Genomic DNA, 16,597 nt, shown 5'->3' on the forward strand with positions numbered 1-16,597 from the left:
TATCTATAACTAATTTATGTGTATTATCTATGGCAATAATGGCTTCGTATGCTCGCCTCAGATCATGGCTGCAATAGAGTCAGGAGTCACGCTGACGAGGACATGCTGCTATGATCCTTGGTCGAGTCCACCCGGAATAAGATATATGTATAGGGTATATTGGCCCATGGACATTAACAATGCAAACGCCGCCGTCCTCCTTAAGACATGAGTTCTAAGGCTTCATGTGTTACAGTTCTATGACTGCCCCATCCTTCAAAGATAAAGGCATTAATTAGTGTTTCACGCCAGGGATAGGCGGGTTCGTGGTTTTTTTATTTTTTATTTTTTTTATTGCTTAGATGGATGAACGAGCTCACAGCCCACCTGGTGTTAAGTTGTTACCGGATCCCATAGACATCTACAACGTAAATGCGTCACACACCTTGTGATATAAGTTCTAAGATATCAGTATAGTTACAACGGCTGCCCTACCCTTTAGACCGAAACGCATCACTGCTTCACGGCAAAAATAGGCAAGGCAGTGGTACCTACCCGCACGGACTCACAAGAGGTCCTACCACCAGTAAAATTTTAGCCCTTTAGGCCCAAAATACACTCTATTGCTGATAACCTTTAAAAATACCTACGGAACCTTATAAATTTAACATGAATGCTTAACTTAGCTAGAACACAGATACGAACGTTTCGTCTCGGTCCATGATTGGTCACTAATCACCTTGAGGGGCGGTCGCTTTGATCTTTTAACAGTTCGTCGGCTTTTTAACATCACAAAGGAACGTCGAGATGAGCTTAGATATGTGGAGCGTGTGTACCTTTGTGTGTTAGATCGGGCGATTATAAGTGGGCTCTAAATATATACATAATATACTGTTGGTTGTTTTTTAAAAGGTGTTTATTGACTGGAACAAATTTCAGTGGAGGTGGTGTCTTTTTTATTGCCTTTGTAGGCAGACGAGCGTACGGCCTACCTGATGGTAAGTGGTTACCGTCGCCCATGGACATCAGCAATGCCAGGAGCAGAGCCAAGCCGCTGCCTACCGCTTAATACTCTCCACAAGCCTCGTTTGAATAAGGACATGTCATAGCGCTCGGGAAACACCGTGGAGGGGAGCTCATTCCATAGCCGGATGGTACGTGGCAAAAAAGACCTCTGGAAACGCACTGTGGATAACCGCAGTGGCTCCAGGTAGTATGGATGAACCGATGAACTCTACTCCGGTGGCGGGCGGTGCGATGGTAAAAACGAGATGTTGGTATCATCTCGAACAATTCCTCAGAGCACACATATTGAAGGTATGCAGCTTATATGGGTGATAGAGCGTTTTTTGAGTCCGCTCGGGTAGCTATAACCATTTCACACACCATCTACGCGATTAAAAACCAAAAAATCAATGTTCATTCACAATAATTGTCCGATTGCGCTGAACTTACTGGTGGTAGGACCTCTTGTGAGTCCGCACGGGTAGATACCACCACCCCGCCTATGTCAGCCGTGGAGCAGTAATGCGTTTCAGTTTGAAGGGTGGGGCAGCCGTTGTAACTATACTGAGACCTTATGACTTGTATCTCAAGGTGGGTGGCGCATTTACGTTGTAAATGTCTATGGGCTCCAGTAACCACTTAACACCAGGTGGGCTGTGAGCTCGTGTACCCAACTAAGCAATAAAAATTAATAAATAAATTAATGGTTACAATCTAATATGATCAAACCAAGTTGTGTTCTTATTTCGAGCACAGCCCATCAAATAAATGACCACGAGGACCCGTGTGATGATAGGGAGGAGCTCAACCCGTCGTCATATTTGACGGAGTCCTTCAATATCATTTTGACAGACTTTTTGACGAGAACACGAGGAGTGAATTGCGATTGCGTGAATTGTTTTATTTTGTCTAATTAGTGTTTTTTCAGGTTTATATGTGTAATAACGGTGGTTTATTAACTGTTTAGTATCTGTGAAAGTGTAGGGAAAATGAAACAAAGACGTCAGGGACGTAGCTTTTCGAGAACTTCTAAAAATTCCACTGATAAACTTTCAATAAATAACCGCCAGTTAACTGAGAATATATTTCATCCCATACCACCAATTAATATATGGATAAATAAAGTTTTGTTTACTTTAATTTTTATTTCGGTTTGTTATCACAGCGGGGTTTTTGGTAATCTATATCTACATCAAGGTATCATTTTCTTGAATGAGCTAGCAAGTATTAGCATCCACTGGTTACCGAATTCAAGGTGAGCTCTGCTTTGAGGGTTGAGACAAATAGAATCTTCGAGCTCACAGCCCACGCTCAGAAGCACCAATATAATGCCTGAGTATTTATAATTTTTTTTTAAATAAAATAACCAAAAAGTCGTGTGCATTGACATTTTTTGTCTTTGACTTAAGCCAATATAAGATTGATAAGTGAAATCTGACGTTAATTTAACTTCAAATAGTATTTCGTGATCGGGGAAATGAAATGCTATTTTGTTATTGGATTTTAAAGTTTACTATCATATTTTTATCATACACTTAACATACATTATACTCTAGGGGCTCTGTACACAAGCCGCAGACATTGTTCAAATACATAAGCGGCACTAATATGACGGTCTCGTTCAAATCGTAATACACTTTAAGGGCTGTCATTTTGGAGGTAATCTTCGTTTTACTCTTCGCTGAAATCCTAAAAAAAGAATATCATCAATAAAATTCTTTAAAGAGAATATCGTCAATATATTATTATATTGGGTGTACACCAAAAAAGCTTAGGTAATCAATTATCTTTGTTTTATTCTGCGTTGATATCCCAGAAAAGAATATCGACAATACGTACCTCTTGTGTAATCTTTGTTTTATTCATTGAAATCCTAAAAAGATAATATAGTCAATATATACCAAAACAAAGTATATAATATAATATATATTGACGATATTATCTTTTTATATCAAAGTATACAAAAAAATAGGTACATACGTACTGTAATTTAGAATTTTGTGGTAAAACGGGGGTGAGTGTGAGATTGGATCTTTAAAGCCTTGGTAAAAGGATATATGATCAACTGGGCAAGATAGGATGATCCCACCGTTTTATTAAGTGGGGGGATAGCTGCTGGTTGATAGGTTTCTTGCTTCACCAGAAAATATCGAGGCATAGGAGTTGAGGGATAGGAATGAAATCCTTGAAGCACTTTTAATTATGATATTTGTCTTTTCATCACGGCCATCAGTTTGGGAGAAACAAGAAAGAGAAGATCTTCGAGAAGGAAGGATTCTAGATCCTTAAGCGGTAGATGAATTACGGATAGTCCTTGCCCCTTGATTAGCCCAGTGAACTTCAGGGCATAGTCAAGAACGCCCTATTAGAACGAACTATCAGCTCAAAGGCAATTGGTTCGCGAGTACATTTAGGACTGAATCAAAATCACGACCCACGAAGATCTGACGAGAAATTCAGCAGACTGAGATTCTATAGGTCTGATTCTTCATGTCAAACTTCTCAGCTAGTTCGACAAGTATGGTAACTCGAGCTTTAGATGTTGCTACTAATAATTTTCTAAAGCACTGATAGTAGATCAGGTGGATCCATTGTGACTTGGGTGATTATACCAAAGATTCAAAGAGCTTTTCAGAGCGTACCCACACCATCTGTGGGGAGCTGTCATAATTCATACAATAAACGGCTCCAGTCCGGAAATATCCTTTCGGCGATTCAGACCAAATATAAGGCCAAAATTTGATAATAGATACCAGGAATTGCTACTCACCAGAAATCGTTACCAGCGTAAGTGTCATCCACGTATATTTCGCTCTGGTTCTTCTTGACGGACACAGAATAGCCACCGGAGAACACTTTGATGCCATCTATGTACCTTATCACTGCGAACCTGAAAGGAATGTTACAAATTTTTGAAGTAATAACTTCTTATGGGATGATAAGTCGTTTCGTTACGTAACGCGTTACGACGCCAGTCTGTCTGCCTTCCCTTTCTCTCACGCACACGGCAGCACTAATGAGAACGTATGTGACTACTAACTATTTATATATATTTTTCAATTTATGTAACAATTTTCCTTACGTTATCATAATAATACAGTTACATACAATTTAAGTAATAACCTAATTTTTTCTCAACTTAAATAATTTCAATATCAAATAGTTCAAATAAGATTAGTTTAAGGTATCACGTCCATCAAGACGTACATTTTTTTTTATTACTTACGAAAACGAGTCGAGCAATTGAATATTACTTTTAATCAGAATTCATGACCTCACGATAGAAACTGGTAGATTCATGTGATTTAACAATACGCTGATATATTTCGCTAGTGTAACGGACGCGACGTCAGCTGCCATAACCTGAAGCCTGCCATGCCGCCAAGCCACGTATTAACACGCCCCCCTCCGCCCCTGCCTCTAGCCAAAGCCAACGAAGCGGGGATAGTGTTAATAAAACAAGCCTTCCCAGCCATTTCTACCCGGTTTCTGCTTTCTCGCACAAATAAAATAACTTGTCGTTACTCAGCTGGTTTTTTTTGTCGCATCATTTACTACACTAGATTATCAATTTGGACGCAATACCTTGGCGAGTTATCGCTGCAGTCGGCAAGAGCGAGTGTCTCCTGACAGTCAATGGACGGGAGATCTTCCGTTGTACCAGAAAGAGTTTTGATTTCATTCTCCTTAATGCGGCATTCACCTGTAATTTAGAAGAGAGTCAATTGTTGCTTCGGCATAGCTATGAATACCGAAATTTAAAAGCTCTGCTTCGAGATAGAAATGGGTAGCATTGTGGTATCAAGCCGTATGGTCATCGTTCTCGTCGAACCCGTCGCTCGGGCTCGCTCGCTCGCTAAGGGCTCGACCAGTAAATTAACTCACAGACACAGCCACTGAGTTTCTCGCCGGATCTTCTCAGTGGGTCGCGTTCTGGTGGTAGATTCTACAAAGCACTGCTCTCGCTAGGGTTTGTGTTAGCAACGTCGTCAGGCTTGAGACCCGTGAGCTCACCTACTAGTTCGGTGAATCTAGAATAACCCCTCGAGGTTACTAGAATACGTTGGAATAATAACAAAATAGCCCCTCGATGTTACTAGGATAGGTAGGAATAATAATAATCCCGTATGGGCTTATGGGTCCTATATACAGCAAAACAACTTGATGTAAGGCGTTTACTAGAGTTGTTTGCTGTTTCGATAACCATGTGTGGATTCTATATTTTATAACTATCTATGCCATCCTCGGTCGACTGGCAGAGAATGCCTTTAGCATTAAATTCGCCACTATACTCTTGTGCAATTTTTTTTATAACTTAGATAAGTAAACCTTAAAAGTGTTTTTTTTTATTGCCTAGATGTGTGGACGAGCTCATAGCCCACCTGGTGTTAAGTGGTTACTGGAACCCATAGACATCTACAACGTAAATGCGCCACACACCTTGAGATAGAAGTTCTAAGGTCTCAGTATAGTTACAACGGCTGCACCACCCTTCAAACCGAAACGTATTACTGCTTCACGGCAGAAATAGGCGGGGCGGTGGTACCTACCCATGCGGACTCACAAGAGGTCCTACCACCAGTTAAATGCCATCAAAATTATAATTTGCGGGTTTGATTTTTATTACACGATGTTATTCCTTCACCGTGGAAGTCAATCGTGAACAATTGTTAAGTATGTATTTCATTAGAAAAATTGGTACCCGCCTGCGGGATTCGAACACCGTTGCATCGCTACGAATGCACCGGACGTCTTATCCTTTAGGCCACGACGACTTCAAGTTAAGTGTTAAGTGGTTACCGGAGAAAATACTACTAACCACCTCGAGACATGAATTCGAAGGTCTCAGTTTTATACAATTAATACATACAAAAATGTATACAGTACTGTACTCATTGTATAAAACTGAACTGAACTGAAAAAACTTGTACAAGTTAATACTAGCATAGAGTTAAATAAATAAATAGAACTTACGATAAAGTCCTATGGTTCGAACCACCTGCATACCGGTCCAACCGTCCAGAAGCCAAGCGAAATTGTCGGATTTGAACTGGATTTCGGCTCCTCTGTTCACACTCAGAGACGCCAGGCCGTCTCTTTCCTAAATGAAAAACGTAAATTATTTCAAACCTAGCCATTTATTGGGTATGGTCCAGCTGAAATATAAAATGTCTTCTCATTGCAAAGAATAAGACAATCTCACTTTTGATGTGCCGAACCATTTAAAAGAAATCGTAGGATCAATAAAGAAGATGTTTGGCTTTTTTTTATTGCTTGGTTGGCTGGATGAGCTCACGGCCCACCTGATCTTAAGTGGTTACTGGAGCCCATAGACATTTACAAGGTGAATGCCGCCACCCACCTAGTTGTAAGGTCTCACTTTTAACAGTACAACGGTTGCCCCGCGCTTAAAACCGAAACGCATTACTGCTTCACGGCAGAAACAGGCAGGTTGGGGATACCTACCCGTGCGGATTCACAAGAGGTCCTACCACCAGTATTTTATGGTGAAGATGAAAACTTAACTCTCACTACCAGACCTCAAGATGCTCTTCCTTTTATGGGTAAACGTAATAAGTCTAATAAAGACGGTAGATGAATCTGTGTGCTAATATAATACTCGGGAAGGAGTATGAGACTGACTCGGTGGTACAGTAACTAGCGCCCCTGACTGCTGCACCAAGGGTCGTGGGTTCAATTCCCGCATCGGGCAAACATTCGTGGGATAAACATGTTTGTTTGCTCTTTGCTTAGATGTTTTTATCTATATACTACTGGTGGTAGGACGTCTTGTGGGTCCGCACGGGTAGGTACCACCACCCTGCCTATTTCTGCCGTAAGCAGTAATGCGTTTCGGTTCGAAGAGCGGGGCAGCCGTTGTAACTATACTAACACCTTAGAACTCATATCTCAAGGTGGGTGGCGGCATTTACCTTATAGATATATGTCTATGGGCTTCGGTAACTAATTAACACCAGATGGGCTATGAGCTCGTCCAGCCATGCAATAAAAAAATTATGAATACATTCAAAGGGATATAAGTATGTCTGTCAATCTCTGGTACCCAAAACACAGGGAATTCTAATTTGGGGTCAAGTAACCGTGCGTGATTTGTTCCAAGCCAATTATAGTTATAGTTTGTTAATATATGAATTGGTACATATTATGGTGGGCCTCCCACAAGATGAACCGAAGACTCATGAAGAAGATGGACTGGTGGTAGGACCTCTTGTGAGTCCGCACGAGTAGGTACCGGCACTCTACCTATTTCTGCCGTAAGCCGTAATGCATTCCGGTTTGAAGGGCGGAGAAGCCGTTGTAACTATACTCGAGACCTTAGAACTTATATCTCAAGGTGGGTGGCGCATTTACGTTGTAGATGTATATGGGCTCCAGTAACCACTTAACACCAGGTGGGCTGTCTGCTCGTCCATCGACCGACCGTCCGACGTGAAGTCCTATGTCCATCAGTGGACTTCTGTGGCCTGATAGAATAGAATAGAATAGAATAGAATAGAATAGAATAGAATAGAATAGAATAGAATAGAATAGAATAGAATAGAAACACATGAATTTACTAACCTTTATAATAATTGTAATATTGAAAACTTCTTTACTGTAACTCCTTAGAAGCTGCCCAAGGGCGGTCTGTTTAATGACATCGGAATTCAGTAGCCCAATTTCTGATATCTGTAAAAATCAACGGGATATTCATACGCTTACTGCCGATATAGCTATTGCCATATAATTATATCGACGAGTGAAAGATTATTTGGTTTAGGCGACATTTTGGCAACTTTACAAGAAAGCCATTTAAAGTTTAAAATTTGGTAAAAAATATGGTTGTGGACGACTATGGGCACCAGTAACCACTTAACACCGGGTGGGCTGTGGGCTCGTCCACCCATCTAAGCAATAAAAATTATAAGAGAATTTTGGATTTTTTTTTATATTCGTGTTATAGTTGAACCGTGTTGTAAAAAATCGTGTTATAGGAGGGCTTCCTATACTTCTATGGTTTTTATCTAGCATTCTCTACTCGTCGATTATAAAGCTCATTAGACTTGTAAAAGTCACAGGACGTAGTTTGACTGGTCCAAAGACTTCACCCAAATCAGCGTTGGTCTAACTTTACCGTCCGATACCGTTAGCATTGCAATAATTACGCATTTATACAATATTCAACGTCAAAACGGAATCGCATTAAATCTAAAAAGTATACCAACATTTTTCCCGTAAACATTAATCTCGAAATAGCGTTCGAGTTTGCCTTGATGATGTTGTGGTACTCCCTTGTATTTCAGCATGAGCTCACTAGTCGAGCTTTTCTCGAAGCATTTCGTGTGGTTTAAGCCATACGTTAAAGTCACGTGGCCTTCATAAGACGCCGGAAATGCGGAGATATCCTGGCTTGAAGTGTGGTCAACGTCTTTCTTGCGTAGGCACAGCTGAAATGAGAAGAGGCGATTTTCCTTCTTTTTGTTCCCTTACCTATTCATTAGTAGCCTAAGGGGCTATTCCAGCAATGCCCAGACGGGCAGGTAAGATCACGGGCTCAACTTAAGAGAATTTGCCAACACTAGCCCTAACAAGAGCAGTGCTTCGCAGAATCTACCAGCGCATCGGATTCGCGACCCACTGAGAAGATCCAGCGAGAAACTCAATGGGATGTGTCTGTGGGATAGTTCGCTCGTAGAACTCTTCATCGTGATCGATAAGTTCATCGACGCCGGTGACCAGGGAATTTTACCAATCAATCGACCCCATATAAAGTAGGATAGCCGCTGTTGTCCTCCAATTAAACTTAATTCGACTTAATATTTCGATAGCACTGTACCGATGCTCGGATCCCACAGGCAGATACTACATTTTTGTAATAAAATACGTACTCAACAACTGTTCACAAGTGATTTCCACGGTAAAGGAATAACTACAAGACATCATATGTCTTACGGTCCTTATTTAGTCCTTCTGATGTGAAGCAGTAATACGTTCCGATTTGAGGGTTGGAGAAGCTGAGAATTAAAACTCATTTCTCAATGTAGGTCGCAGCGTTTACGCTGTGGACGTCTATGGGCTCTGGTAGCCACATTACACAAAAAAGGTCCGTTGGGTCTCCTAATCTAAACAATAAAAAATTAGGTATCGCGGGAAGGCTGGCAGATGTTAAACATTGATATTATTTCGTAAATGGTTAGTTAATGCGGGAGATTCATGTGGCGACATTAAGAAACAGACGCTTGTACATAGCGACGCGTCGCCACATCGTACATACTACTATATATGGACTGTATATAAATATATTTTCATATAACGCGTCAACGCGTCGACACCGCATGGGTCGCCACGCAAGCAATCGGTCTTATATGCGGCTATAGGCTAATGGTTGTGAAATATATAAAACAATGCCAGAGTCAGTATATGGCAAACCGTATCATCCTTATAATCACTTACAGTCCAGTCTTTGGTGCTGTCGTTCTTCGCGTTAGGTTGGTGCCCCCGTACGGAGACCAGAACGTCGGTATTACCAACCGAATTTTGCTCCATATTAGTGATAGCTTCCATATTTAAAAACACGTCCTTCGGATTCTCCAAGCTTGAAATTAAATAGAATTGTCTGAGTTCGTTAAACGAAAAATACGGAATTTGAAAACCTTGGTGACCGATAGAAATCTTGATACTGATTTTAAAGAAATCACTTTTAAATCTATTCAAGGACTATGACTAGAGCTTTAAAATTTAGTGGTTAGTTAGTTGTGTCATTAGATAGATGTAACATTCTGAAAGAACTCAGGGTATTTATTGTTTAACTATCAAACTTCGAATTGATTCGCTTGGAGTTTCGATAGATCAAAATGGATTACCTAAAATAAGTCAACTGGAACTTGCAGTCGCCTCTGACTACCCCATCGTCTTCGGTTCTGTAGCGGGCTTGGATTTTGGCTTGGAGGACATCGTTCGTGGAGGACGTCACTTTCTGGGGTGATAAGATGAGACCACATGACCCTGAAGGCGGGAAGGTGAAGAGAAGGATCGTGTTCAGGATCAAATGCGAAGGCTGGACTGAGGTTAGGAAGCTAAAACAAAAAGTTGAGGGACATTAAACATCTATAGAAGCTGTTACATAAAAGAAAGTCCAAGAATAGTTATTTAAAAAAAAAAGGTTTTATATTAAGGTTCCTTTCTTTTTTTATTGGTTAGATGAGTGGATAAGCTCACAAGCCACCTGGTGTTAATTGGTGCTCGGAGACCATGGTCATCAACAACATAAATGCTGCCATCGACTTGAGACATGAGTTCTAAGTCTCAGTTTTACAGTAAAAAGGCTGTCTCACTTGCCCTTGATATATAATATGGTTCACATTCTCACGGCTCGTTTGAAACATCTAGGTCTGCGGAGAGACTTTAGTTCTCTCTGTATTTTCTACCGTATGTTCCATGGGGAGTGCTCTGAGGAACTGTTTGAGATGATCCCTACATCTCGTTTTTACCATCGCATCGCCCGCCACCGGAGCAGAGTTTATCCATACTACCTGGAGCCACTGCGTTCACCCACAGTGCGTTTCTAAAGATCTTATCCGTCACGTACCATCCAGCTTTGAAATGAGGTCCCCTCCACGGTGCTTCCCGAGCGCTATGACATGTCCTTCTTCAAACTAGGCTTGTAGAGAGTACTTAACGATAGGCAGCGGCTTGGCCTTGGTATTGCTGAAGTCTATGGACGACGATAAGCACTCACCATCAGGTGGACCGTAAGATCGTCTGCAAGGACAATAAAAAAATAAACAATAAAAAACATCCACTTACTCGTAATTGTTATCCTTGTATGTTAACAGGCGATTAAGTAACTCAGCATCAGTCACAGGTCTATCGCAGTCGAAGAATATTCCACGGGTTTGATTGACAGCCTGGAAGCGATAAGAGATTTTAAGTTTTCATGCTTTTAGAAATCACGGTCTGGTCTCTGCTCCAGGCGTCGATAATCTTTAATGCTAAGGGTCGTGGCTTCCTCTAATAATTTTCTCCTGGATTATCCTGCGCCACTCCTGTCTATCCTCGGCTGTGTGGATAGCAACGTGGATAGAAGTGCTGAGGGTAGAGCGTATCTGGTCCGACCAGCGCATTGGACTTCTGCCTATAGGCCTTCTTCCGCCTCTTACCTTGCCTCTTACCGGCAGCTTCTGTAAATTGTCATCTCTTTTTCTGGCAATGTGTCCATTGAATTCGAAGCTCCTCATATAGGGCTCAGGCGCATCAGAATCTTGAGCTCGGTAAGAATGGATTGTCGATTTTGTGTTCTAGCCAATGAGTCTGGTATTTACAAGGATAAAAATCTTACCCCGCTACTGCTGTCTCCAACGGTCACTGTATAATTATACTTCTTTGAGACACTTTCCATAGCCACCTGTACCCTTGAATGCATTGCCACTCCACCTTGTTGGGACATAGGGTTCGGCCAGGTCAACCTTAAAGATAGAATGAAGTATAGAACGAGTCTTGGCTAGATGTACATACTATTACATAGGTCGGAGCTGGGCTTGTTTGTGTACGAAAAGAGCTCGGGATCAGTACAGAGCTGCAGTGGACTGTGTCTGTAGTAGTGTAGTATAGGACTAGAGGCTAGATGTAGGTCGGATCTGTGTCTGTTTGTGTACGAGAAGAGCTCGGGATCAGTATAGAGCTGCAGAGGACTGTGTCTGTAGTAGTGTAGTATAGGACTAGAGGCTAGATGTAGGTCGGATCTGTGTCTGTTTGTGTACGAGAAGAACTCGGGATCAGTACAGAGCTGCAGTGGACTGTGTCTATAGTAGTGTAGTATAGCACTAGAGGCTAGATGCTAGATGTAGGTCGGATCTGTGTCTGTTTGTGTACGAGAAGAGCTCGGGATCTGTGTCTGTAACCTGCTTTGTGTTGTGAATATGAGTATAGTGTATGACTAGAGGTTAGAAGTATGTCGTATCTTCGAAGGTCCGTGTCTGCTATTACCAGAAGTGGGTAGCTGTTATACTTACTGCAGAGATCCATCAGAGCCTGAGAATGATACATTGAACTTCATAGGAAGATGTGCGACCATTGATTGTTGGATTCTAGCCCTGTGCGCTGTTTGGATGAGTGGACCATCCGTAGATAGTGAAGTCACCGATGTTCCTTGGTACCTTTACGAATTCATACTAAGTTCAAACATTAGCACTGGGTCGAATTTGGTAATAAGATGAATGAGGTGTGGTTTTCTTAGAGAGATGAAATGAGAGTGAAAGAGATGACCATGAAAGAGGAATGCATGAGGCAGAGATGCGAATGTTGAGATGGATTTGGGGAGTGACAAGAATGGACCAGATAAGGAATGGGTATATCAGAGGAAGAGTGAAAGTGGCCCCGGTAATTAACAAATTAAAGAGCGGACGGTTAGCGTGGTATGGACATGTGATACGTAGAGAGAAGATGCATGTGACTAGGAGATGTATGGAAATGGTAGTGCAAGGTAGAGGGGGAAGAGGTCGACCGAAGAAGACATGGATGGAGTATGTGAATGACGATATATGAGAGACAGAGGAGTGAGTGTTCAGATGGCAACTGATAAAAGAGAATGGAATAGAAAAATTCGCTGTGCCGACCCCACCTAGTGGGATCAGGCGGAGAAAAAAAAGAGTACTTTTCTTAGGTTTTTTAAACGTTGGATTGTTTAAGAGGAGTGGATGTATTTATGGCCCACCTGATATCTTAATATTAACTACTTATATAATAGTTACTAGAGTCCAAAGACATCTGCCACGTAAATGCCACCACCCATCTTAGCACTTGTGTTAAAAGACGATTTCTAAACCTCAGTTTTTCAGGCTGCCCCACCCTTTAAGCCGAAACACATTACTGCTTCACGGCAGAAATAGACAGGGTAGTGATACCCGTGTAGACTACAAGACATCCTACCACCAGTATTGCCAACCTTTTAATTTTCTGTGATAACCACAAATAGATCATACCTGATGTGCAAATCATTTCTCCAAGTCATGTCGTTGCTGGAAGGAGCTGTCAAATTACCTCTGATTGAAGTGAATGACACGATCAGCGATTGGAGTCTTATTGGGGTACCTGAAGAAACGCGACACTTGAATCTATAGGTGAGATTTATACGACGCGTTATCTATCTATATATATATATAAATGAATTGCTGTTCGTTAGTCTCGCTAAAACTCGAGAACGGCTGAACCGATTGGGCTAATTTTGATCTTGAATTATTTGTGGAAGTCCAGAGAAGGTTTAAAATGTAGATAAATATGAAAATGCTCGGAAATATTTAAACAAAAATAACAATTTTGTTTTTCTTTGATGTGTCTCCCGTAGGATGGATTCCTTTTGTTTTTTTTAAGTTTATTTCTCGATTGAGGCACTACGAAGTCTGCCGCGTCAGCTAGTTGTGTAATAAAAATGAACTAAATTTTTATTATTGAGTTTTTGATTGTGTTAGTTGTGGTATCTAATAGTTTTGGCTTGTCCTTGTCCCTGGCATTACTGAATTCCATGGGCGACAGTAACCACTCATCATCAGGTGGGCCGTATGCTAGTCTGCCTACAAGGACAATAAAAAAGACGAGTGGACGAGCTACGAGGACCGGAGTCCATAGACATCTATAACGTAAATGCCGCCGCCCACCTTTGAGATATAAGTTCTAATGTCTCTCAGCATAGTTACAACGGCTGTCCCACCCTTCGAACCGACACTATTATTGCTTCACGGCAGAAATAGGCAGGTCGGTAGTATCTACACGAGCGGACTCACAAAAAGTCCTACAACCACTGTTAATATTAATTAGTTATTAACTAAGTTAAAGCTTACCTAATTCGCTCGGGACATGAATGTCTGATTGAAAAGGGTAGTATACCATTTGCTGGTTTATATGACTGCCGAACCGCAAGAAATCTTCAATGTACGCCACTGGAAAGTTTAATGTGCTAATTCAGTTCCACCCATAACCTTATTTCTCGTAAATAACAAATATGCTTAAATAGGCTCTTTTGAAGTGAAAACTTCTTTAGAATCGTTGTGATTTCAAACCGGATGCAACGGAAAAAACGACAGGTAAGAGACACAAATACAAAAATGTGTAGGATGAAGCCAGCAAAGAATGAGACAGAAATATACATACTATTTAATACAGCGCCATCTGTGAGATTTTTTAATACTAACGTGTGTATGAAAGCTCTTGTAGTGAATTTTAATTTAGGATTATACGTGAAATTAAAATATCAATTCACAGAGGGCGCTACCTTACAATTATTTACTAATGACAAAATTTTACTTAAGACGTTTAGGATAATTGTATTTTAATTTTGGAAGGTTTCACTTCTACCACGTGTGAATTGCACACATTTTGTTTTCCTTTCTTTTTATATTGCTTAGATGGGTGGACGAGCTCACAGCCCACCTGGTGTCAAGTGCTTGCGACGAAGGGCTCGACGAGCAAGTTAACCCACAGACACAGCCCACTGAGCTTCTTACCGGATCTTCTCAGTGGGTCGCGTTTCCGATCCAGTGGTAGATTCTGCGAAGCACTGCTCTTGCTAGGGTTCGTGTTAGCAACAACATCGGGTTTGAGTCCCGTGACCACACCTACTATCCCGGTGACGCTGATATGGTCTCCCTAGACCATCAGCTTCGATAGAAAAAAAAAGGGAATCGCCTTTTCATCAGTAGAAATAATAACAAAAGAATACTCACAATCCTGTATGTTGACACTGTCAATCCTGGATTGATTTAAATGCGTAGCGAAAATCGTCTTATCGTGGGTTTTAATGACAATGTCAATGTGAACCTGTATGAGGAAGGAAGGTTAAAATGATAAGGAACATCTTCTTAAATGTCGAATAATATATAACAGCTATAGACATGACTCAGTTAGGTCCATGACACTGTTGATGCCTGTGAGTATCCGTGACCACGAAATGCGTTTGGTTACTTTCTGATGCAATCAAATTAGATAAATCCACAATTAGGAGCTTTAGGACGCACGGCTGATAAACAAAGATTAATTTTTAATACGCTATTATTAGCTTCAGACGTATGTATGTAACGGAAGCTTTGAACATGATTTTGACCCCCTTCAAAATGTCGGATTAACTCGAAATTTAGTATACTTATTAAGGACCGATGACAAATCATTATTAAAAAAAAATTTAAAAAAGAAATTTTTTGAAAATTGAAATCCAACAAAAAAATACAAAATAAATTTATAAATTTTAACAAATTTGAATTAAAAAAAGTGTAAGAAAAGTGATTTTATTGTAAAAAAGCGTGGGCTGCATGGTATCAGTAGTTATAAATATTTTATGAACAGATATGAGTAGAAGGGTTATTTTGATAATATCCTGAAAAGCTTTTTTTTTACAATAAAATTATTTTGAAGTGAAACTTCTTTAGAATCGTTGTGATTTCAAACTTGATGAAACGAAAAAATGAGTCCGTAGTGTTTTTGTAATACAGCGCCATCTATGAGATTTTTAATACTAACGTGTGTATGAAATCTGTTGTAGTGAATTTTAATTTAGGATTATACGTGAAGTTAAAATATCAATTCACAGAGGGCGCTACCTCATACTATAAAAAATGATTTACTATTATTTACTAATGACAAAATTTTACATATACTTAGACATTTAGGATAGTTGTATTTTGATTTTTGAAGGTGCACAAATGTAATTTTTTTTCTTACACTATTTTTGTAATTCAAATTTATTAAAATTTATTTTCTATTTTATAGTTGGATTTTCTATAAAAGCGTACATATTTTGTTAGTTTTTTTTAAACTATTTTTTTTTAAATATTGGTGCTGATGTAGATCTGATTCTCACCTTCTCTGGAGTCTTTAGCGTCCAGGCTTTCATGTTTTTTAGCACTAGAAGCAGCTTCTCCACATTGAGAACTTGAGTGCTCGATAGAGACTTGAGGACCTTTTTGTAGAAGGTTGTTGTTACACCTTCGATGATGAGATATACCTGAAAATATGGTAAATATATATAAAAATGAATTGCTGTTCGTTAGTCTCGCTAAAACTTGAAAACGGCTGGACCGATTTGGCTAATTTTGGTCTTGAATTATTTGTGGAAGGTTTAAAAGGTTTAAATAAATATGAAAATGCTCGGAATTAAATAAAAATTACAATTTTGTTATTCCTTTGATGTGTCCCCCGTCGGACGGATTCCTTTTGTTTGCTTTAAGTTTATTTTATACAAAAGTGTAGGTCTTTTATTTATGTGAATGATTTGAGGCACACGAAGTCTGCCGGGTCAGCTATTGGTAAATGGTTTTACCACTTAAACGGTTAGCGTTAGAGCTTAAAGACCGAGCTTTATTTATTTATTTATGAATTTTTAGTGTTTAAAGATTCTAAATTCATATATTTCAGTGACTATCGACTCTTGGAGATGCGTACTTCCTATCATCAGTAAATTTTCTACATTTTTTTTATTGCTTAGTTGGGTGGATGAGCTCACAGCCCACCTGGTGTTAAATGGTTACTGGAGCCCATAGACATCTACAACGTAAATGCGCCACCCACCTTGAGATATAAGTTCTAAGGTCTCAGTATAGTTACAACTGCTGCCCCACCCTTCAAA

General features: G+C 40.2%; 1 protein-coding gene across 1 annotated transcript in view; it reads right to left on the reverse strand.

Moving 5' to 3' along the window:
- Nucleotides 1-2,472: 2,472 nt before the first annotated feature.
- The window catches only part of LOC101744175 (uncharacterized), a 31,614-nt gene continuing 17,489 nt past the window's right edge, over nucleotides 2,473-16,597 (reverse strand). The window contains exons 15-29 of the mRNA XM_004926278.5: nucleotides 15,833-15,976; nucleotides 14,703-14,796; nucleotides 13,821-13,919; nucleotides 12,966-13,074; nucleotides 11,997-12,140; nucleotides 11,324-11,450; nucleotides 10,792-10,892; nucleotides 9,849-10,061; nucleotides 9,439-9,580; nucleotides 8,211-8,432; nucleotides 7,567-7,674; nucleotides 5,959-6,085; nucleotides 4,570-4,687; nucleotides 3,755-3,874; nucleotides 2,473-2,673 (exon numbers count right to left, since the gene is read on the reverse strand). Of these exons, the coding sequence (XP_004926335.2) occupies nucleotides 2,520-2,673; nucleotides 3,755-3,874; nucleotides 4,570-4,687; nucleotides 5,959-6,085; nucleotides 7,567-7,674; nucleotides 8,211-8,432; nucleotides 9,439-9,580; nucleotides 9,849-10,061; nucleotides 10,792-10,892; nucleotides 11,324-11,450; nucleotides 11,997-12,140; nucleotides 12,966-13,074; nucleotides 13,821-13,919; nucleotides 14,703-14,796; nucleotides 15,833-15,976 (2,022 nt within the window). The 3' untranslated portion in view covers nucleotides 2,473-2,519. The remainder of the gene's footprint in view (nucleotides 2,674-3,754; nucleotides 3,875-4,569; nucleotides 4,688-5,958; nucleotides 6,086-7,566; nucleotides 7,675-8,210; nucleotides 8,433-9,438; nucleotides 9,581-9,848; nucleotides 10,062-10,791; nucleotides 10,893-11,323; nucleotides 11,451-11,996; nucleotides 12,141-12,965; nucleotides 13,075-13,820; nucleotides 13,920-14,702; nucleotides 14,797-15,832; nucleotides 15,977-16,597) is intronic.

Source organism: Bombyx mori, chromosome 24, assembly GCF_030269925.1.
Source record: "Bombyx mori chromosome 24, ASM3026992v2".
NCBI classification, from domain to species: Eukaryota; Metazoa; Arthropoda; class Insecta; order Lepidoptera; family Bombycidae; genus Bombyx; species Bombyx mori.